Source organism: Gadus macrocephalus, chromosome 23 (genome assembly GCF_031168955.1).
Source record: "Gadus macrocephalus chromosome 23, ASM3116895v1".
NCBI classification, from domain to species: Eukaryota; Metazoa; Chordata; class Actinopteri; order Gadiformes; family Gadidae; genus Gadus; species Gadus macrocephalus.
Window position 1 is genome coordinate 14,586,666 of NC_082404.1, and position 17,257 is coordinate 14,603,922.

Below are 17,257 nucleotides of genomic sequence, written 5' to 3' on the forward strand. Positions count from 1 at the left end.
AATGCAGATTTGGAAGCGTTCGCGGTGCCCCTAACCAATAACATGGAAGCCATTTGGGCTGTTACATTGCTCCTGGCAACTTTGGGATAGCTCTATACTCGATTGTCAATGGAAAAAGCTGTCTTATTTTATGGGTTTCCATGCCGAAAAAGACACTGGGTTAAATTTTCGCCCGAAATACACTTTAAGGGACTGAATGAAGCAGTTCAATCAGGCCACTCACACATATTTTGGGAATTTTTTTTTCTCTTTTATTCCATGTTTAATAATCACATCACTAATGAACAAGTAATCACAATAAACACTTCTCAAACAAAATAATTCAAAATCAATGAAAACAAAGAAAAGCTAAAAGTCTGCGTTCCCCATTGCGATGCTTTAGGATTCATTAGTTTGCACGTTTGGATACAGAGGGGGGAAGGAGCAGGTGCTAATACAAATGCCAGCAGTCGTGTTTCAGAACTTTTGTTGGCGTGGCGTCGACCCGTGAGCAAGGTGTGCGGTAATGTTGCACCATCGTCAGGTTAACCCCAGTATGCGTGCACTGGGGCTTTCCCATTACGCTGAATGCATTCCCCTCAAAGAATCCCCTTGTGTGCCTCACCATATAACCCCCGACACATAGCGTCCGCTTGACCAACAGGTTTTATCGAGCATTAGCCGGAATTGGTGGAGTTTTTTAAACCGTCATGTTGAAGACATATTTTAAACGTTTCAGTTAGCGGTTTTCAAGGAAATAAAAAACACAGTTTGGTGCGTTAATGTGGACAATTCAACAAATACTGATTAGCCATTTAAATTATGTTTAGTAGCATGCGTCTTCCTTGGCCACTAGAGGCCGCCAAAAGGTTCTGGAGAAGCTTGAGCATGGGCATGAGCTCGCCCTGCTTTCTGTAGACGTCTGACGTCAGGTCACCACCAACAGACTACTGGTGCACATCGATAAATACGGGCGCGTCTCGAGTACGTTACATCTCAAAGACATTGTTTCATTTCAGCAGCCTCTTAACTACAATAAAAGGCTGATTTGCTCAGAAATAATAATAGTTCTGCCGTAATAGTAAGTGTGGCATTTGTAGTCAGAAAAGTCATCATAAAACATCACAAAACCGTTTAAGTTACATGGACACACTTTCGTTAACAACCGTGTAATTATTTTTGTCTGTCATCGTTGTTTTGTTCATATTTTTGTTCCTTGTGGCAAAGTCGAACGCACAAATCATAACACATCTATATACATCCATGTGCAATCTGACGAGGAGGGCGGAGACCGAATCCTAGATGAACTCTGACAGGAGCACACCACAAGGTTTACCAGGACCACCATGACCTGACAGGAGCACACCACAAGGTTTACCAGGACCACCGCGTTAACATGTTTCACTTGCACAAGAAACTGCCCGTTTTCATTAAGTAATAAGTAAACCTGATTTACTGCCAAATCGATTCGCTCTCTGAATTGACTCAATATAAAAGGAGACAAGTTTTGCGGTCAAAAGCAAACATGAACTTGACCCTGAACTTTATCCAATTGGAGGAACGGGGAGGCGACAGTGATTTCACTTATTGCTCGGTTGAGGAAAGCAGGCAAAAATAAAAATAGTGATTAAAAATAAACTTGCAATTAGTCATAATATTTTGAACGTTGTTATATTCCTGTACGACTTCTCCAAGCTAACCTTCATTCATAATCATTAAGGTGCAGTTACAAGTGTCCATGTAGATTAAAATACGTTATATTAGGGCTTAGTATAACGACATGACCCCACCATAATTACCACGTGGACCATTATGTTATCAAACAGCTGGAGGTTGAGACTCCATTTTGATGTCCGTGTAAAACAGTGATAAGGTAATGGCTGCCACGCGTGTAATTCAAATTTGTTAAAATGACCGTGATAGAAAAGTTCAGAATGACCGTGATGGTCGTTCAGGACTATGATAAGACAGAGTTCTCCCTCTTTTGTTCGCGTCCTGACTTTTAGTATTTGAACGAGGAAACACAGCTATAATAACCGTTTAATATTTTTCCCAAAGATGGCTATACATAACTTTGCCACAACGCTGCAAGTCGCTTTGCACATTAGCTGCTTCTGGGCGTAGCACTAGATTAGCGTGCATAGCACAAGGTTACCTGGGTGTAGCACTAGATCACCTGGGTGTAGCACTACATTAGCGGGCGTGGCAATAGATCACCTGGGTGTAGCACTAGGTTAGTGGGCGTAGCACTAGGTTAGCAGGTGTAGCACTAGGTTACCTGGGCGTAGCAGTAGACTCTGGCCATGCATCACGAAGGCAATTAGAGAAAGCATCGAATACATTGCTGAACAAATACGAGGATTAACCTAGTTGGGTTTTCCAGCGCCGATACCATACAACTACAGTCTAGTCCGTCTACGCATCTGTCTGGATACATAAATACGTCTACAGTAAGAGCTCAGTTGAGCTCAGACTCCCAATGACTAGCGGATTACACCTCGTCCCTGACTCTGCCGACACAGTGGGGGGGACTTTAGGAAGCAATGACATTCTAGGCACAAGGGGACACCATTTGACTTCAGAGCGTCTCCACCGACCTACACGACATCATCCATACACCATAGAAAGGTTCTCCACTCGACTTAACTTTGTCCTTCCCTTACACGTCCTAGACTTGCAACGCTTTCTTCTTTGACCAAACGCAGACTCTTTTGAAACACAAAGACGTTCTGTGCGTCATTGTGATGCTAGGATGTACGGTGACTGAACTGGTAGAAGATCGTTGATGGGTAATTAACATCCGTCGCTGTTGCATCATTTTAAATGAGGCCGTGACCAAAGACCCATTCAGAAGTTAGTTTTGGCCATTTTTCATTTTACTGTTCCCTCTTGTCACATTCTGTTTCCCTCCTCCTCTCTCTCTCGTCTGCCTTGAGTTCAAAGTCCTGTGCGTGATTCAGGAGATATTAAGTGCGTTAACGTCGAAGGAGCAGCCGTAATATTGTACAGGAACACAACATGAAGAAACACCTCCTCTCAAACAGAAACATATTAAGAAAAAGGAAACCAGATTAACAAAGAGAAGACAAGATGCTACCATCAGCGTTAAGGTATTATTCACTCAAACACGTCATCACAAACACAGAACATCGCCCTAAAGGTCACACAGCCTAACTTGGTAACTGGGTTTTTTCTCATGTTTTTGTTGTTTTGTTTGTAGCGTGTAGCACAGCTCTCCTCTAGGGAGAACGACGGACTCGGAGGGAATGGATTCAAACGGAGCGTTGAAACACAAAGCACACAGGCAGCTTGCAGACAGGGGTCACCGGTTACTGGGGTCACATCACCCTCCCGAGGTTAAAGGTCAAGGAGAGGCTATGGTTATATGACGTCGGCCCTGGCCGCTCAGAGGGAGAGAGCCTAGGAGAGTTGTCCTCTGCATGTGGGCGGTCAGAGAGGCAGCGAAGCTATCGGCATGACGGTTTGCGTCAGAGCACAGGTAACATGCAGACCACCCCCACTGACTACAGGAGGAGACCTTCTACGGTGCTCTGGCGGCTGACGCATCGCCTCCAGCCCCAAACTCAAGCCTATAAAGTCAGGACAAGGTAAGCTGTGATTATGGGTACCACAGGACAGGACAGAGGGAGGCAGATCTGCTGCAGTTAAACCGAAAGCGCCTGATGATGATGAAGACGATGGAGATTATGTGATGAGGGCACACACGGGAGCACGGAGGAGGAGGTCGGCTGCTCAGGCCGACGGATCGACTTCAACGCGGAGCAGTGGAGCTGGGGCATTAATACGGGGGGGGGGGGGGGGGGCATCAATATGACTCAACATCACCAGGGTAACGGGACAGGAAAGCTAAAACAGGGGAGGGTTTGGATCCAGCTCCATCACTCGGACCACCCCCGGTCTGAGGAGTATGGGGGGGGGGGGGGGGGAGGGTCTAGGGGCCGCATCGAGGCAGTGTGTAGCGAGGAAGTCACTGGGGGCCGCGGCGTGGGGCTGATGGAGCCGAGGGGGGGTGTTGATGATCGTAGCTGATCGGGGAACAGCCGGGACAGTATGAATGAGGGAGGAAAAGGAGATCAGGGCGTGGCCGAATCCCCGGGGGGGGCAGGAGCAGGTGATCAGGGCGTGGCCGTCGGCCCGGGGGGGGGGGGATGGAGCAGGTGTTCAGGATGCTGGCCGCGCCGTGGTCCTTGAGCAAGTCCAGCGGTTTCTGGCCAAGGTTGAGCGTGAGAGACTCAATCTGCAGCAGAAGGGTTGAAGAGAAGAGGAAGAGTGAGAGAGAGAGAGACAGAGAGAGAGAGAGAGACAGGCAGAAGGAAGACAGGAAACGTGGTAATTGAAAAGGAGTGAGGAGGATGAGGAGGAGGAGGGGGCGTGGCGTGGTGGAGGTGACATGGGGCAGAGGGACAGCAGAGTTAGACGCCTGTAAGATAAGAAGTCAAGACGGCAGGATGGTCAGCTGTCTGGGGGGGGTCACACTAACACAAACTATGATTATATCAATAATGGTGGTAATATTAATATTATATACTTAACTGGAGGGGATGGGTCAGGCTAACATAGCAGGGCCTCAAACTACTAACTACATAATTATAATATAGTAAGATAAATGATAATATATACTGAACTGAAGACCATGAAACAAACCGTTAGACCCCTACCAGCTTAAACAGAACCACATGCATGGGGGCGTTTATATTTATAGCATTGTGTCAGTCCTCATATTGATTGAACCCTATCAGCGGAGTTTGAGATAGTCCAACCGCTGTAGGTAACATGAGACGATACATTACAACCATCTCTCTCTGGACACATGTAGACAAACTACATAAACACCCACAATGTCAGCTATTGCTGCGGTCATTACTTTGTTCATCATTCAATTGCTCACCAGAATACTAACGTACTAACATACTTACGTATTACTAGCATACTAGCAAGAAGCCTTGGCTAAACATTTTCAATCTATGCTTCGATGACCGTAATCTGATGGATAAGTAAACAAACTTTTCTTTTGGCATTATGTTCGTTAAATTTTGAACTGAAATATAATCTATGCTGTCGGGCACTCTGGTGCCCCCCAGTGCTCAGGCTTGGTACTGCAGCCTGTTGCATTGCGGTCAACAGTAGTAGAATATAACCCTCTCTACATCTCTGGTGCAGGGGGATGCATGTAGTGAACGCCAGGAGATACACACACACACACACACACACACACACACACACACACACACACACACACACACACACACACACACACACACACACACACACACACTTACTGGTTTCGGGGATGAGCGTGTCCAGGACCGGGGCATCACAGAGGCCCTCGCCCCCACAGGCGCCCCCTTCCTTCAGCCCGTTCTCCTGGGCGGCGGCGGCGGGGGCCTCTTGGGGCCCCGGCTCAGCGGACACAGAGGGGGCCTGTACGCTGCCCTCCTCCGCCGGCTCCTGGCCCCCGTCACCCTGGAAACACAAACCAGACGCACAGAGATCAGCGACCGCTGGAGGAGCAAGGGACCCTCATATACCCCCTGCCCTCAGAGGTTAGGGGGGTCATTCACATTCATGGTCCTGGGTCAGATCCATGGTCCTCAATTCAGAGTCAATAGGTTTACTCAATAGAAATATTACATTAAGGCCCAATCCCATTTCTACCCCTTACGCCTTCCCCTTCCCCCTTCAAAACAAGGGGGAGGGGTAAGGGATTTGCTGACCTCTGCAAACTCCCAGATGCGCATGAACCCATCGGTTCATGCGCATCTGGGAGTTTGCAGAGGTTTTCAATCCAAATGTAACTTGGGACTCGACACAAAGAGTGTTCATATAAAAGTGAGGCATCAATAACAAAGTACAGAGCATGGATCGACCGCGTGGGGGGGGGGGGGGTCTCACCTTCCCTGCGGTGCCCAGCAGGTTCTCCATGGAGCCCACCTTGGACTGAGCCTTGTCCTTGAAGTTCACTTTGTGAGACTCGATCTTCACCACGCCACCGCCTGAAGGGTTACATGATGTTCAGGACAACGCTCAACAGCTAGTGAGCAGCTAGAGAACAGCTAGTGTGTGAGCAGCTAGAGAACAGCTAGTGTGTGAGCAGCTAGAGAACAGCTAGTGTGTGAGCAGCTAGAGAACAGCTAGTGTGTGAGCAGCTAGAGAACAGCTAGTGTGTGAGCAGCTAGAGAACAGCTAGTGTGTGAGCAGCTAGAGAACAGCTAGTGTGTGAGCAGCTAGAGAACAGCTAGTGTGTGAGCAGCTAGAGCACAGCTAGTGTGTGAGCAGCTAGAGAACAGCTAGTGTGTGAGCAGCTAGAGAACAGTTAATGTGTTAGCAGCTAATGAGCAGCTAGTGTGTTAGAAAGCTAGTGAGAGAACAGCTAGTGAGAGCAGCTAGTGAGAGAACAGCTAGTGAGAGAACAGCTAGTGAAAGAACAGCTAGTGAGAGAGCAGCTAGTGAGAGAACAGCTAGTGAGAGAACAGCTAGTGAGAGAACAGCTAGTGAGAGAACAGCTAGTGAGAGAGTGCCTATTGTGTGAGCAGCTAGTAAGCAGCTTGTGAACAGCTAGTGAGAGAGCCGCTAGTGTGTGAGGGCGTGTCAGAGGGGCGTGTCAGAGGGGCGTGTCAGAGGGGCGATTCAGAGGGGCGTGTCAGAGGGGCGTGTCAGAGGGGCGATTCAGAGGGGCGTGTCAGCAGGGGCGTGTCAGCAGGGGCGTGTCAGCAGGGGCGTGTCAGAGGGCGTGTCAGAGGGCGTGTCAGAGGGCGTGTCAGAGGGCGTGTCAGAGGGGGCGCGTCAGAGGGGGCGCGTCAGAGGGGGCGCGTCAGAGGGGGCGCGTCAGAGGGGCGTGTCAGAGGGGGCGCGTCAGAGGGGCGTGTCAGAGGGGGCTCCACCTGGCTTGTGCTTGATGTTGTCCTTGGAGCCGCACTTGGAGGTCACCTTACTCAGGTCCACCTTCTTGCTGAGGATCTGAACCTGAGAGGGAAACACACCGCAGGAGGAACATGCTTATCACCTCTTTACTGAAGCTACATCATGCTGACTGAGGTAGCATTCCCTGTGGAGCAGAGCGGAACTGGGAAAAGATCCCAACCATGAAACCTGTTGTGGAGAACAGACAGGAACGTTAACCCTCGTTAGACCAACACGAGATGAGAGTATTTCGACACAGTGGATGTGAGAAGCACAGTACGTGACTTGGTTTGTGCCATTAATGCCGCCTTTCTCGCTGATGTTCCTGTGGGCCCCTCCTCAGAGGACGGGGGTGTTCACCAAGTCTCTGACGTCGGAGGGGCGGAGCTACTTACGTTCCCGCCCCCGGGGATGTGCTTGAGGTTCTCCTTGGAGCCCAAGCGAGACGTGATGTGGCTGAAGTCTGGCTTTCTGAAGTCTAGGGAAACCTAGACGCATACGGTGACCACCACAGAGGGGGAGGGGGGGGGGGGGGGGGGGGGGGATCAGGGAGGGAGGGGGGGGATCAGGGAGGGAGGGAGGGAGGGAGGGGGATGATGCAAGCGATCGAGGGATAGGAAAATGGAGGAAGGAGGAAAATGAGGAGATAGGAGACAGAAAGCAAAGGAGAGGACAGGAGGGAAGAAGGAGGGTTAGTGAGGGAAGGACAGCAGAAGACAGAGAAAAGACTCTGGGGCTAAATTAACTAAGGGTTATAGGGATGTTCACGATTAGTCGTGCACTATTATCTTACCAGAAATGTACCGATAAGAATGACACCCCAATTTTTGTAATATAATTAATCAAAGTAAATCAATGTGTTGTTGCCTAAAATATGTTAACTCAATCATTATAAGTATTTAATCTTATCATGTTTATAAATCTCAGCAGCGATCTTCACTCCAGTAACATTAAAGTGCGGCCTTTCAGGTCAAATGGTCACTACAGGACCGTCTAGGATCCGGAATGTTATTCCTCGGAAATGTGGATTGATGAGGTTAACAGAGAGAGCCGGGTAAGTAGGGTGCTACTTGGTTTGTAGGGTGCTACTCGGTTAGCAGGGTGCTACGTGGTTAGCAGCCTGCTACTAATTCAGGTGGGCTGACATCTGACGAGGGCATATTTCCCTTTTACAAAGGGTAAAAGGATAAACCAGAGAAGAGTCTCAGGGTTTAAGACAGCTTTCCCAAGCAGCAGAGATGCTGGTCATGTTGAGGGAAGGTATGTGACGTTGGCTTCAGGTGGTGTGGTAGATGGTGTAAAATAAGGATTAAGGAGATGTTTGCAACAGCTGGGATATTTTAGATAATGAAATAGATTTGCATCTCAAAGCCGCTTTACAAAGTGGAAAAATAAGAGGCTGAAGGCAGAAGTGAAAAAACACATAAATACATATTAATATGGAAACATACACACGCAGATATATAGATAGGTGTAGCGCCTGTTAGGAGGGGGGGAGGGGAGAAGGGGATTGGTCGGATTGAGGGCCAATGGGAAAGCTTCTGAGGCCGGTTTCGAATGTGGAGCGAGCTGGGACTCCCTCGGAGGTGTTTGGACGGGAGGCTCGGAATCAGGGGAGAATCGGCACGGAGGGAACGGTTTGCAGCGGTCCCGAGGTTGGTTTGGGATGAGGAGCCGGTCGCAGGTGGCTGATCTGAGGGAGCGGGTACTGGGGGAGCCGCAGGTCCCTGAGGGGGGTGGGGGCCTCGTGGTGGACAGTCTTCAAGGTGAGCCGGGGTATTCTGCAGTCAACGCCAATGTGAGCCAATCGGGAGCCAGAGAAGGGATCCAGTAGGGGATGGAGAGGAGGGCGTTTCCATGGTTTCCACGAGGAACGCCACCAGGAGGATTTGTGTTGCGCTGCTCGGTTCGAGAAGTTTGGCCGTCATCTCGTCTCACAAGTCAGACTGTAGCTCAGTATCTGTCGGCCCATTCCACCGAGAGGAGACATGTCTCTATTGGTTTAACGTTACTTGGGGACTTTGCACAGTCACCTGCACTGATGAAACACTGAATGGCCCCGTTCGCTGTGGCAAGATGAAGGATTATGTCATCTTCATCGTTCATAACTTTGGAAGCAGCAGGGACATTTGGGATGTATTCCTCTGCAAGCTTGTTGGGAGGTTTCAGAAACACAACAGATGTGTTTGCATGAGAGAGCAAGAGAGAGAGAGAGAGCGAGAGCGAGAGCAAGAGAGAGAGCGAGAGCGAGAGCGAGAGCGAGCGAGAGAGAGAGAGAGCGGGAGCGAGAGATAACTCACTTTAGCGGGGTCTTTGGCAGCTGCAGCCTTGCTCTGAGCGGTCGACGACACCTGGGGAGAGAAGCCCACCTGGGTCAACAATACAACAAAAACAACAACAACAACAACAACAACAATGGGGGTGTCGCTCAAAGCGAACCACTTCACTTCTCATGGTGACCAGCATGCTGAACGCTAAATTCAAGAATTGTGAGCTCCTGGATACCTGAATTTCCCTCAAAGGATGAATAAAATATCATCTATCTATCTATCTAAAGTTCTTTATTTGAATGACATTTGAGCCAAACACCAAGCAACCAATCAGAGGCCTCCTCAGGGGTCAGCTGGGCGTCGGCCTACCTTCACTCCTGTGTGTGGGACCTTCGTCTTCTCCACGGCGCCCACCTTGGAGCGGACGGCCTTGGGGTCCGGACTGGGCGCGGCCCCGGGGCGGGAGGCGCTGGTCCTGGCGGTGGAGGGGGAGGGGGCGGCTGGGCGGGGGGCCCGGGACACAAGGGTCTTCCTCTCTGCGATGCTGGCGCTGGCCGGTTTGGGGGCCCCGGTGCGGGCGGCGGCGGCGGTGGTCCGGGGCTTCAGGGGGTCCGCTGCAAAGGGACACGCATGTTACTTTAGTGTTAAGGTGTCCCTGAGCGAGCCACCTCACCCTGACTGCTCCTGACGAGCTGGCTGCCGCCTTGCGTGGTTCACAGCGCCGTCGGTGTGTGGAGGTGTGGGTGAATGTTAGCAGCTAGGGTTTGCGCTTTGAGTGGCCACCGGTTCGACAAGCACGGTAAGAATGCAGTCCGTTCACCATTTACTCATCTTTTACTGTACTGATCTGCGGTTGATGTTCTCCGTACTGAAGCGCCACTTGACTCAATGGGCTCCTGACCGACCCACACATGCTGTTATCTCAGTCAATGAGACTCAAAGACTCAAGACTTGTTCAGAGTTCACCTAGACTCCGCATAGCCAGCCCCTCCCACCCCTCCTACACACTTATAGTATGTTGTACGTCCTTTCACTTAAAAATAGTACTCAGCCTCGTGTAGCATCTTATCCTAGCTATCTTTGTAGTATACTGGGAATGGGTTAACCTAGCGATTGTTAGTGCTTGGCCCTTGGTTCTATGAACTTCCATATTGTAACGACAGCGCTAAATTGTTGTTTCTCCCTCCGACTAATGTACTTATTGTGAGTCGCTTTGGATCAAAGCGTCTGCTAAACGCCCCGAATGTAAATGCACTTAAAGACCCCCCAAGCTGTATTCTCCACATGGGGTCCCTCACCCTCATCACCCCCCCTCTCCACCTGGTCTGGGGTGGGGGGGGGGGGCGCTGCCTCTGAGCCGCAGGAGATTAGAGGGAGGGGGTGTCAGCAGGTTGGCTGGACACGGCCCACAGGACCGGGGGGGTTAGGGTCCTAATCCACAAACTGCTGTGCTCTAGCTTTTTGGCTTCCCCTTTCAATAACAAAGCACCCTTTCCGCCCCCGCCCCCCCGCCCCCCAGTCCGGGACCGTCCTGGTGTTTGTGTGTCCGACGCGTCAACTCCCCCAGCTCAGCCTCACTGACAGCTCTGCTAGCGTAAAGCCATCCCTGGTCCCTAGTCTCTGACCATGGGGGGGCTCTACTCTACGCATAGGACTATTAGAGGTGTACAACTCAATTACGTCTTTATTGATGAAATCAAGCCTGAATTAGCCTGAATGAGACCGAAATAGCCTTCTCCTCACAGTGCAGCATGTATCCAAGCTGTACAAAACCATGCAGAAACAGGTTATAGCTGATAGTGCGAGTGTGTGTTGTAAGAAGGAGATTTATTGGCCATGTACCTGAGGTCTTCAAAGGGCCCGGCTTCCTGTCCTCTCCCAGCTTACTGTCCGGCTTAGAGGCTGCAAATAACCCGGAGAGAGGAAGCCTCATCATAACCAGTACAAACAACATAACTAGTACCAACACGATAACAATGAAATCAAGTCAATAAGTACGCTGGTATTGCAGTTGGGATTTGGGTTACACAGAGGGAGAGCAGAGAAGGACGATTTTGAAGATAAACAACCCTCAATTAAAGGACCTCTGCTCCCCCTGACGAACAACACTTACATACTAATACACCTTACATACACCACCTTTAATTAATGACCTTAACTACACTACCTTTAATTAATGACCTTAACTACACTACCTTTAATTACTGACCTTTGCTACACTACCTTTAATTAGTTACCTTACGTACACCACCTTTAATTACTGACCTTTGCTTTACTACCTTTAACTATTGACCTTACCTACACTCGCTTGGATTAAATACCCAACCTTCATCTTTAATAAAAGAATATATATAAAAAAGATGAAATACACAAAATATTTATAAAGAAAATTGACCAGATGAATTCACATCCCCACAACGTGTCTAATCCAGTGTTATTTGCATGTGTACGTGTGCGCGCGCGTGCGTGCGTGTTAGCATGTTGTGTCTTTCCTACCCAGGGGCTTCTTGGCGGCCGCGCTGAGCGCAGGGCGGGGGGCCGCCGTCATGCGTGCCGCCCCGGCGGTCTTGCTAGCTGCCGCGGTAGCGGTCTTGCTAGCTGCCGCGGTAGCGGTCTTGCTAGCCGCCGCGGTGCCGTTCCTGTTTGGGGCGGGGCCAGCTGGGGGTCGAGCGGCCGGTGAGGTGGTGACCTTTGACCCGAGGGCACGCCTCTCTGTTGTTGTTGTTGTGGTGGTTGTTGATGTCTACAAGGACAGGGAAACAAACACCAGAGGTCAATTGAAGACATTAGGGATGACCACAAACATATAAATCGATGCATATATCAATAAATATTGATCTTGGAGGAGATCCAAGCGCAACATTGTTCAACCAATGCATCGCAGGAGCAAAAAAAATTGATACAAAAATTCTCCAAGAATCCCACAGGATCTCTTCCTAAGAGTGAAGTAACTAAAGGGTTCCTCCCACCTCTAAAGGGTTCCTCCCACCTCTTAAGGGTTCCTCAGACCTCTAAAGGGTTCCTCCCACCTCTAAAGGGTTCCTCTGACCTCTAAAGGGTTCCTCCCACCTCTAAAGGGTTCCTCCCACTTCTAAAGGGTTCCTCCCACTTCTAAAGGGTTCCTCTGACCTCTAAAGGGTTCCTCTGACCTCTAAAGGGTTCCTCCCACCTCTAAAGGGTTCCTCCGACCTCTAGAGGGTTCCTCTGACCTCTAAAGGGTTCCTCTGACCTCTAGAGGGTTCCTCTGACCTCTAAAGGGTTCCTCAGACCTCTAAAGGGTTCCTCTGACCTCTAGAGGGTTCCTCAGACCTCTAAAGGGTTCCTCAGACCTCTAAAGGGTTCCTCCCACCTCTAGAGGGTTCCTCTGACCTCTAAAGGGTTCCTCCGACCTCTAAAGGGTTCCTCTGACCTCTAAAGGGTTCCTCTGACCTCTAAAGGGTTCCTCTGACCTCTAAAGGGTTCCTCCGACCTCTAGAGGGTTCCTCTGACCTCTAAAGGGTTCCTCTGACCTCTAGAGGGTTCCTCTGACCTCTAAAGGGTTCCTCAGACCTCTAAAGGGTTCCTCTGACCTCTAGAGGGTTCCTCAGACCTCTAAAGGGTTCCTCAGACCTCTAAAGGGTTCCTCCCACCTCTAGAGGGTTCCTCCCACCTCTAGAGGGTTCCTCTGACCTCTAAAGGGTTCCTCCCACCTCTAGAGGGTTCCTCTGACCTCTAAAGGGTTCCTCTGACCTCTAAAGGGTTCCTCTGACCTCTAAAGGGTTCCTCTGACCTCTAGAGGGTTCCTCAGACCTCTAAAGGGTTCCTCAGACCTCTAAAGGGTTCCTCCCACCTCTAGAGGGTTCCTCTGACCTCTAAAGGGTTCCTCCGACCTCTAAAGGGTTCCTCTGACCTCTAAAGGGTTCCTCTGACCACTAAAGGGTTCTTCCGATCACTAAAGGGTTCCTCAGACCACTAAGGGGTTCCTCAGACCGGCTCCCAGTCTAGCGAGCTCAGGAGGATGACATGAGGGGGCGGGGATGGATGTGTGGTTGAGACCCCGGAGGTGAATGCACTGAGGTGACCAGGACTGGGCCGTGTGTGTTGGGTTCTCCTCGTCTCTTGGCGGTGGGCTCTGCAGGTCATGCTCCACACACAGCCGAGCCCCCTCGCTAGAGACCCCGACTCACCCCCTCACTAGAGCCCGACTCACCCCCTCGCTAGAGCCCGACTCACCCCCTCGCTAGAGACCCCGACTCACCCCCTCACTAGACCCCGACTCAACCCCCCCACTCCGGGGCTTTGCGTTAAGGTTAAAAAATACCTGTTTATTTTGAGGGTTACCCGCGCAGTGTTGCAGTACAACGGGCCGCCACCGGAGGGCACTGTAACGTCACTGACTTTAGGCTGGAGACAGAGCTCTGGAAGCCATTAAGAACGACCGGCTGGGGAGTAAATGTTTAAACTCCTGTCCTATCATCATAAAACTAAACCTCATCAAGAAGAGAACCAGGGTGACTCCTGAGTCTTAGCATTGTGTAGCGTCATATCCTGGCCATCTCTGTTGTATACGGGGAATGGGTTAACCTAGCGATTATTAGTGCCTGGCACTTGTTTCTATGAACATCCTTACTGTACCCACAGCGCTGTATTGTTGTTGTGGTGTATCTGCTGACTAATGCACTTATTGTAAATCGCTCTGTATACAATTTTGTAAACGCTCAATGCCTTGAATGTTTGTTTTTTTTTGTTCTTTGGCTCAAAACAAAGAAGCAGTAGCCTGACTGCTATGTTCAAGGCAGTATGTTTGTATGTTCATCGTTTTATTGCACTATAGGCTCTTTTTTTGTATCGTCCTGTTTTGATCAGTTTATGCCAATGTTGTTATCAATAAAAAAACATTTGCACAAGGCAAGCCGATGTACTTCTCCAAGTTGATAAGAGCATTAAAATGAGAAAATTAATGGGACAAAGAAATCAAGGGATATTCAGCATAGAAAAAAGAATTGCGATTAATCGCAATTGCTCGCGATTAATCGTGAGTTAACTGTGACATTAATGTGATTAAATATTTTAATCGCTTGAGAGCACTATTAAGTAGCTGTAGCTCTTCCCCTCCCCTCCTGGGAGAGCGGGGCTTCCTGGGGAGGCGGGGCTTCCTGGGAGGGCGGGGCCTTACCTTTGGCCGGACGTCCCGCGGGGCGGGGCCGGTGCTAGGGACTGAGGAGGAGGGCCGGCCGGGGGCCCTCTTGGGGGCCCCCGCGGTGGGGGCGGTGGCCGGCCTGGCAGCGAGGGTCTTTTTGGCGAGTGGGGCTGAGATGGAGGTGGAGTTGTTGAAGGTGGAGGTGGTGGTGGTGGTGTTGAGGGAGGAGGCGGGGCGCCTGGTGGGGGGGGCGGCCGCTGAGACCGGCCGGGCTTTGGTAGCGGGGAGGGGTTTGGTTGCCGTGGCAGCAGGCTGAGGGTGTGCCGCGGGGTGGGGGGAGGAGGGATTGAGGAGATGAGAAAGGAGGTGGAGAAGGAGGAGGAGGAGGAGGAGATAGAGGAGGCAGAGGAGGAGGAAGAGGAAGAGGAGGAGGAGGAAGAGGAGGAGATAGAAGAGGAGGAGATATAGGAGGAGGAAGAGGAGGAGGAAGAGGAGGAGATAGAGGAGGAGGAAGAGGAGGAGGAGGAGAAGGAGGAGGTGGTAGAGATAGAGGAGGAGGAGGAGATAGAGGAGGAGGAGGTAGAGACAGAGGAGGAGGTGGTAGAGATAAAGGAGGAGGAGGAGGAGGAAGAGATAGAGGAGGAAGAGGTAGAGGTGGAAGAGATAGAGGAGGAGGAGGTAGAGACAGAAGAGGAGGAGAAGGAGGAAGAGATAGAGGAGGAGGAGGTGGTAGAGATAGAGGAAGAGCAAAGAGAGAAATAAGAGATAAGCGAAAACAAAATGGGGGAAAAAAAAACATTAAATGGAAATGGTCAAATGGCGCAAGCAGCCGTGATCATAAAATCATACAAACACAAAATAATGAGGCGGGTATAGTGAAATGAGTAGCTAAGCAACGGGTAGGGATGGGTTTCAGGCTAATTCATTACTCCTATGAAGGTAAAGAGAGGCGTGGAATAGGGCAAACCCTTTCGAGGGGGGTGGGAGGGTTGTGACCAAACACCTACCTTAGTGGCTAAGAAGATTCTAAATCAAGGTGCGAGTCTGTAGATGGTATACATGTTTATAGATGTGTATATATGTTTATAGATGTGTATATATGTGCCTCTGATGAAACTTCAGACTATACCACCCTCTTCAGACAACTTGTCGATGCTAAATGATGTGTTTCCCACAGTGAAATAGTGTTGATACTGCAACCCCACCCTGACTCCAAGCTTAGGGAGCAGCTGAGCTACTGAGGAGGACCAGGGACCAGCAGCACCTACCTTGGTCTTCTTCTCAGGACTGGAAGGTTCCTTCAGGCTCCCCGTGGGGGGTCTGGCTGAGGGCTTCTTGGTCACGGCGTCCGCTTTACCGGCCTTCTCCTTGCCGTCCTCCTTCTTCGCCTCCTTCTTCTCTGCAGTCTTCTTCACCTCCTCCTTGGCTTTGTCTTTAGTTTCCACCGCTGCGGCGGCCGGCTTCTCTTCCTGCTGGCGTTCTGGTTCTGCCTCATCATGTCGTTCCTCCGTCAGCGCCTCTTCCTCCGTCTTCACCGCCTTCTCCACCACGGAGACGGTGGGCTCCTGCACCTTGGGTTCCTGCACCTTGGGCTCCTCCACCTTGGGCTCCTCCACCTTAGTGTCCTCCAACGAGGTCACTTCCACCTTGGACTCCTCCACCTTAGTGTTCTCCAACGAGGTCACTTCCACCTTGGACTTCTCCACCTTAGTGTCCTCCACAGAGGTTACTTCCACCTTGGACTTCTCCACCTTAGTGTCCTCCAAAGAGGTCACCTCTACCTTGGACTTCTCCACCTTAGTGTCCTCCACAGAGGTTACTTCCACCTTGGACTTATCCACCTTAGTGTCCTCCAAAGAGGTCACCTCTACCTTGGACTTCTCCACCTTAGTGTCCTCCACCTGGTGATCCTCCGTGCTCTTGTTGCTGTGCTTCTCGGGCGTGGCCGAGCCAGCGTCCAGCAGGGCGGTGGTTGGCTGTTTCTCCGGGCTGGGCGGGGCTTTAGAGACCTCTGTTCCTTTGGCGTCTCCTGCTTCCGGTTTCTCCGGCACCTCCGTCACCACGACCGCCTTCGCCTTCTCCCCGGGCGTGGTCGGCTCCAGGACGACCGTCTCCTGGTCCTCATGCGCGGCGCTCACGTGTATCGTCTTCTCCACCTTCTCCACCCCTTTGGCCACCATGTCCGCCGGCGGAGGCTTGTCCGGTGTCTTCTCCACCCGGTCCTCCATCTTCTCAGCGACCTTCTCCGCCTGTTTCCCCTTCTCCGTCTCCGTCTCTTTTTCCTCTGCGGCTGCTGACTTGTGGCGTTTCTCCTGCTCCTCCTCTCGGGCGGCCAGCTCCACCCTCACGCTCCTCCGGTCAGCTTCGTCCAGCTGGACGTACTCGTCCAGCCGCTCCATGCCGTCGTCCATCTTGTCCTCCATGCTGTCCTCCATCTTGACTTCCTTTGTGTCTGACTTCACTGGGGTCTGAGAGTCTGTGGGGGACAGAGACGGAGGCGGTGTGGTTATAGAGACAAACGGTGAGAGACATTTTCTACCACTACTCATAACCTCGCAACCAACGTGTATCTCAACCTTTGACCTCGCAAACAGTCGATCGTTGGAACACAATAAGGAAAATAATGATGGAACAAAAAATATAATAATCAGCCGACAGCCACTCATCCCTGACGTTACAGCCGATCAATGGAAACGGCAGTGAGAAGCGAGAACGGGCATGGAGTATTGAGTGGACGTGTGATGGGGAGCATCCATCACGGTCTCAGGGGTCGCCTTCAGCGTTTTGTACGCTGGATATTAAACATGCTTTTTATGTTTCTGCAGACAAAAGCTCTACATATAATTGCGCTGTGTTTATGGTGATGGTTGACCTTCATATAAATTATAAAGAACAATGATCCTGGAGATGAACTTAGAGAGAGCGAGAGAGCCAGACAGAGCGAGAAAGACAGAATGAGAGACGGAGG

At 50.8% G+C, this 17,257-nt stretch overlaps 1 protein-coding gene across 9 annotated transcripts in view; it reads right to left on the reverse strand.

Annotated features, from left to right (window-relative positions):
- Positions 1-228: 228 nt before the first annotated feature.
- Positions 229-17,257, reverse strand: part of LOC132452525 (microtubule-associated protein 4) — a 70,889-nt gene continuing 53,860 nt past the window's right edge. For 5 of the 9 annotated variants that reach the window (XR_009524374.1, XR_009524371.1, XR_009524372.1 and 2 more), the window contains 12 exons: positions 15,558-16,765; positions 14,326-14,601; positions 11,667-11,913; positions 11,013-11,072; positions 9,540-9,784; positions 9,201-9,251; positions 7,296-7,388; positions 6,882-6,963; positions 5,893-5,993; positions 5,280-5,463; positions 2,135-4,420; positions 229-2,093 (listed from right to left, as the gene is read on the reverse strand). Coding sequence is in view for 1 of the 9 variants with exons in the window: in XM_060045190.1 (XP_059901173.1) it covers positions 4,413-4,420; positions 5,280-5,463; positions 5,893-5,993; positions 6,882-6,963; positions 7,296-7,388; positions 9,201-9,251; positions 9,540-9,784; positions 11,013-11,072; positions 11,667-11,913; positions 14,326-14,601; positions 15,558-16,765 (2,555 nt within the window). In the remaining 8 variants the exon portion in view is untranslated. Of the gene's footprint in view, positions 4,421-5,279; positions 5,464-5,892; positions 5,994-6,881; positions 6,964-7,295; positions 7,389-9,200; positions 9,252-9,539; positions 9,785-11,012; positions 11,073-11,666; positions 11,914-14,325; positions 14,602-15,557; positions 16,766-17,257 lie in introns of all 9 variants that reach the window. The other 4 variants (XR_009524370.1, XR_009524375.1, XR_009524373.1 and 1 more) reach the window with 4 other exon arrangements.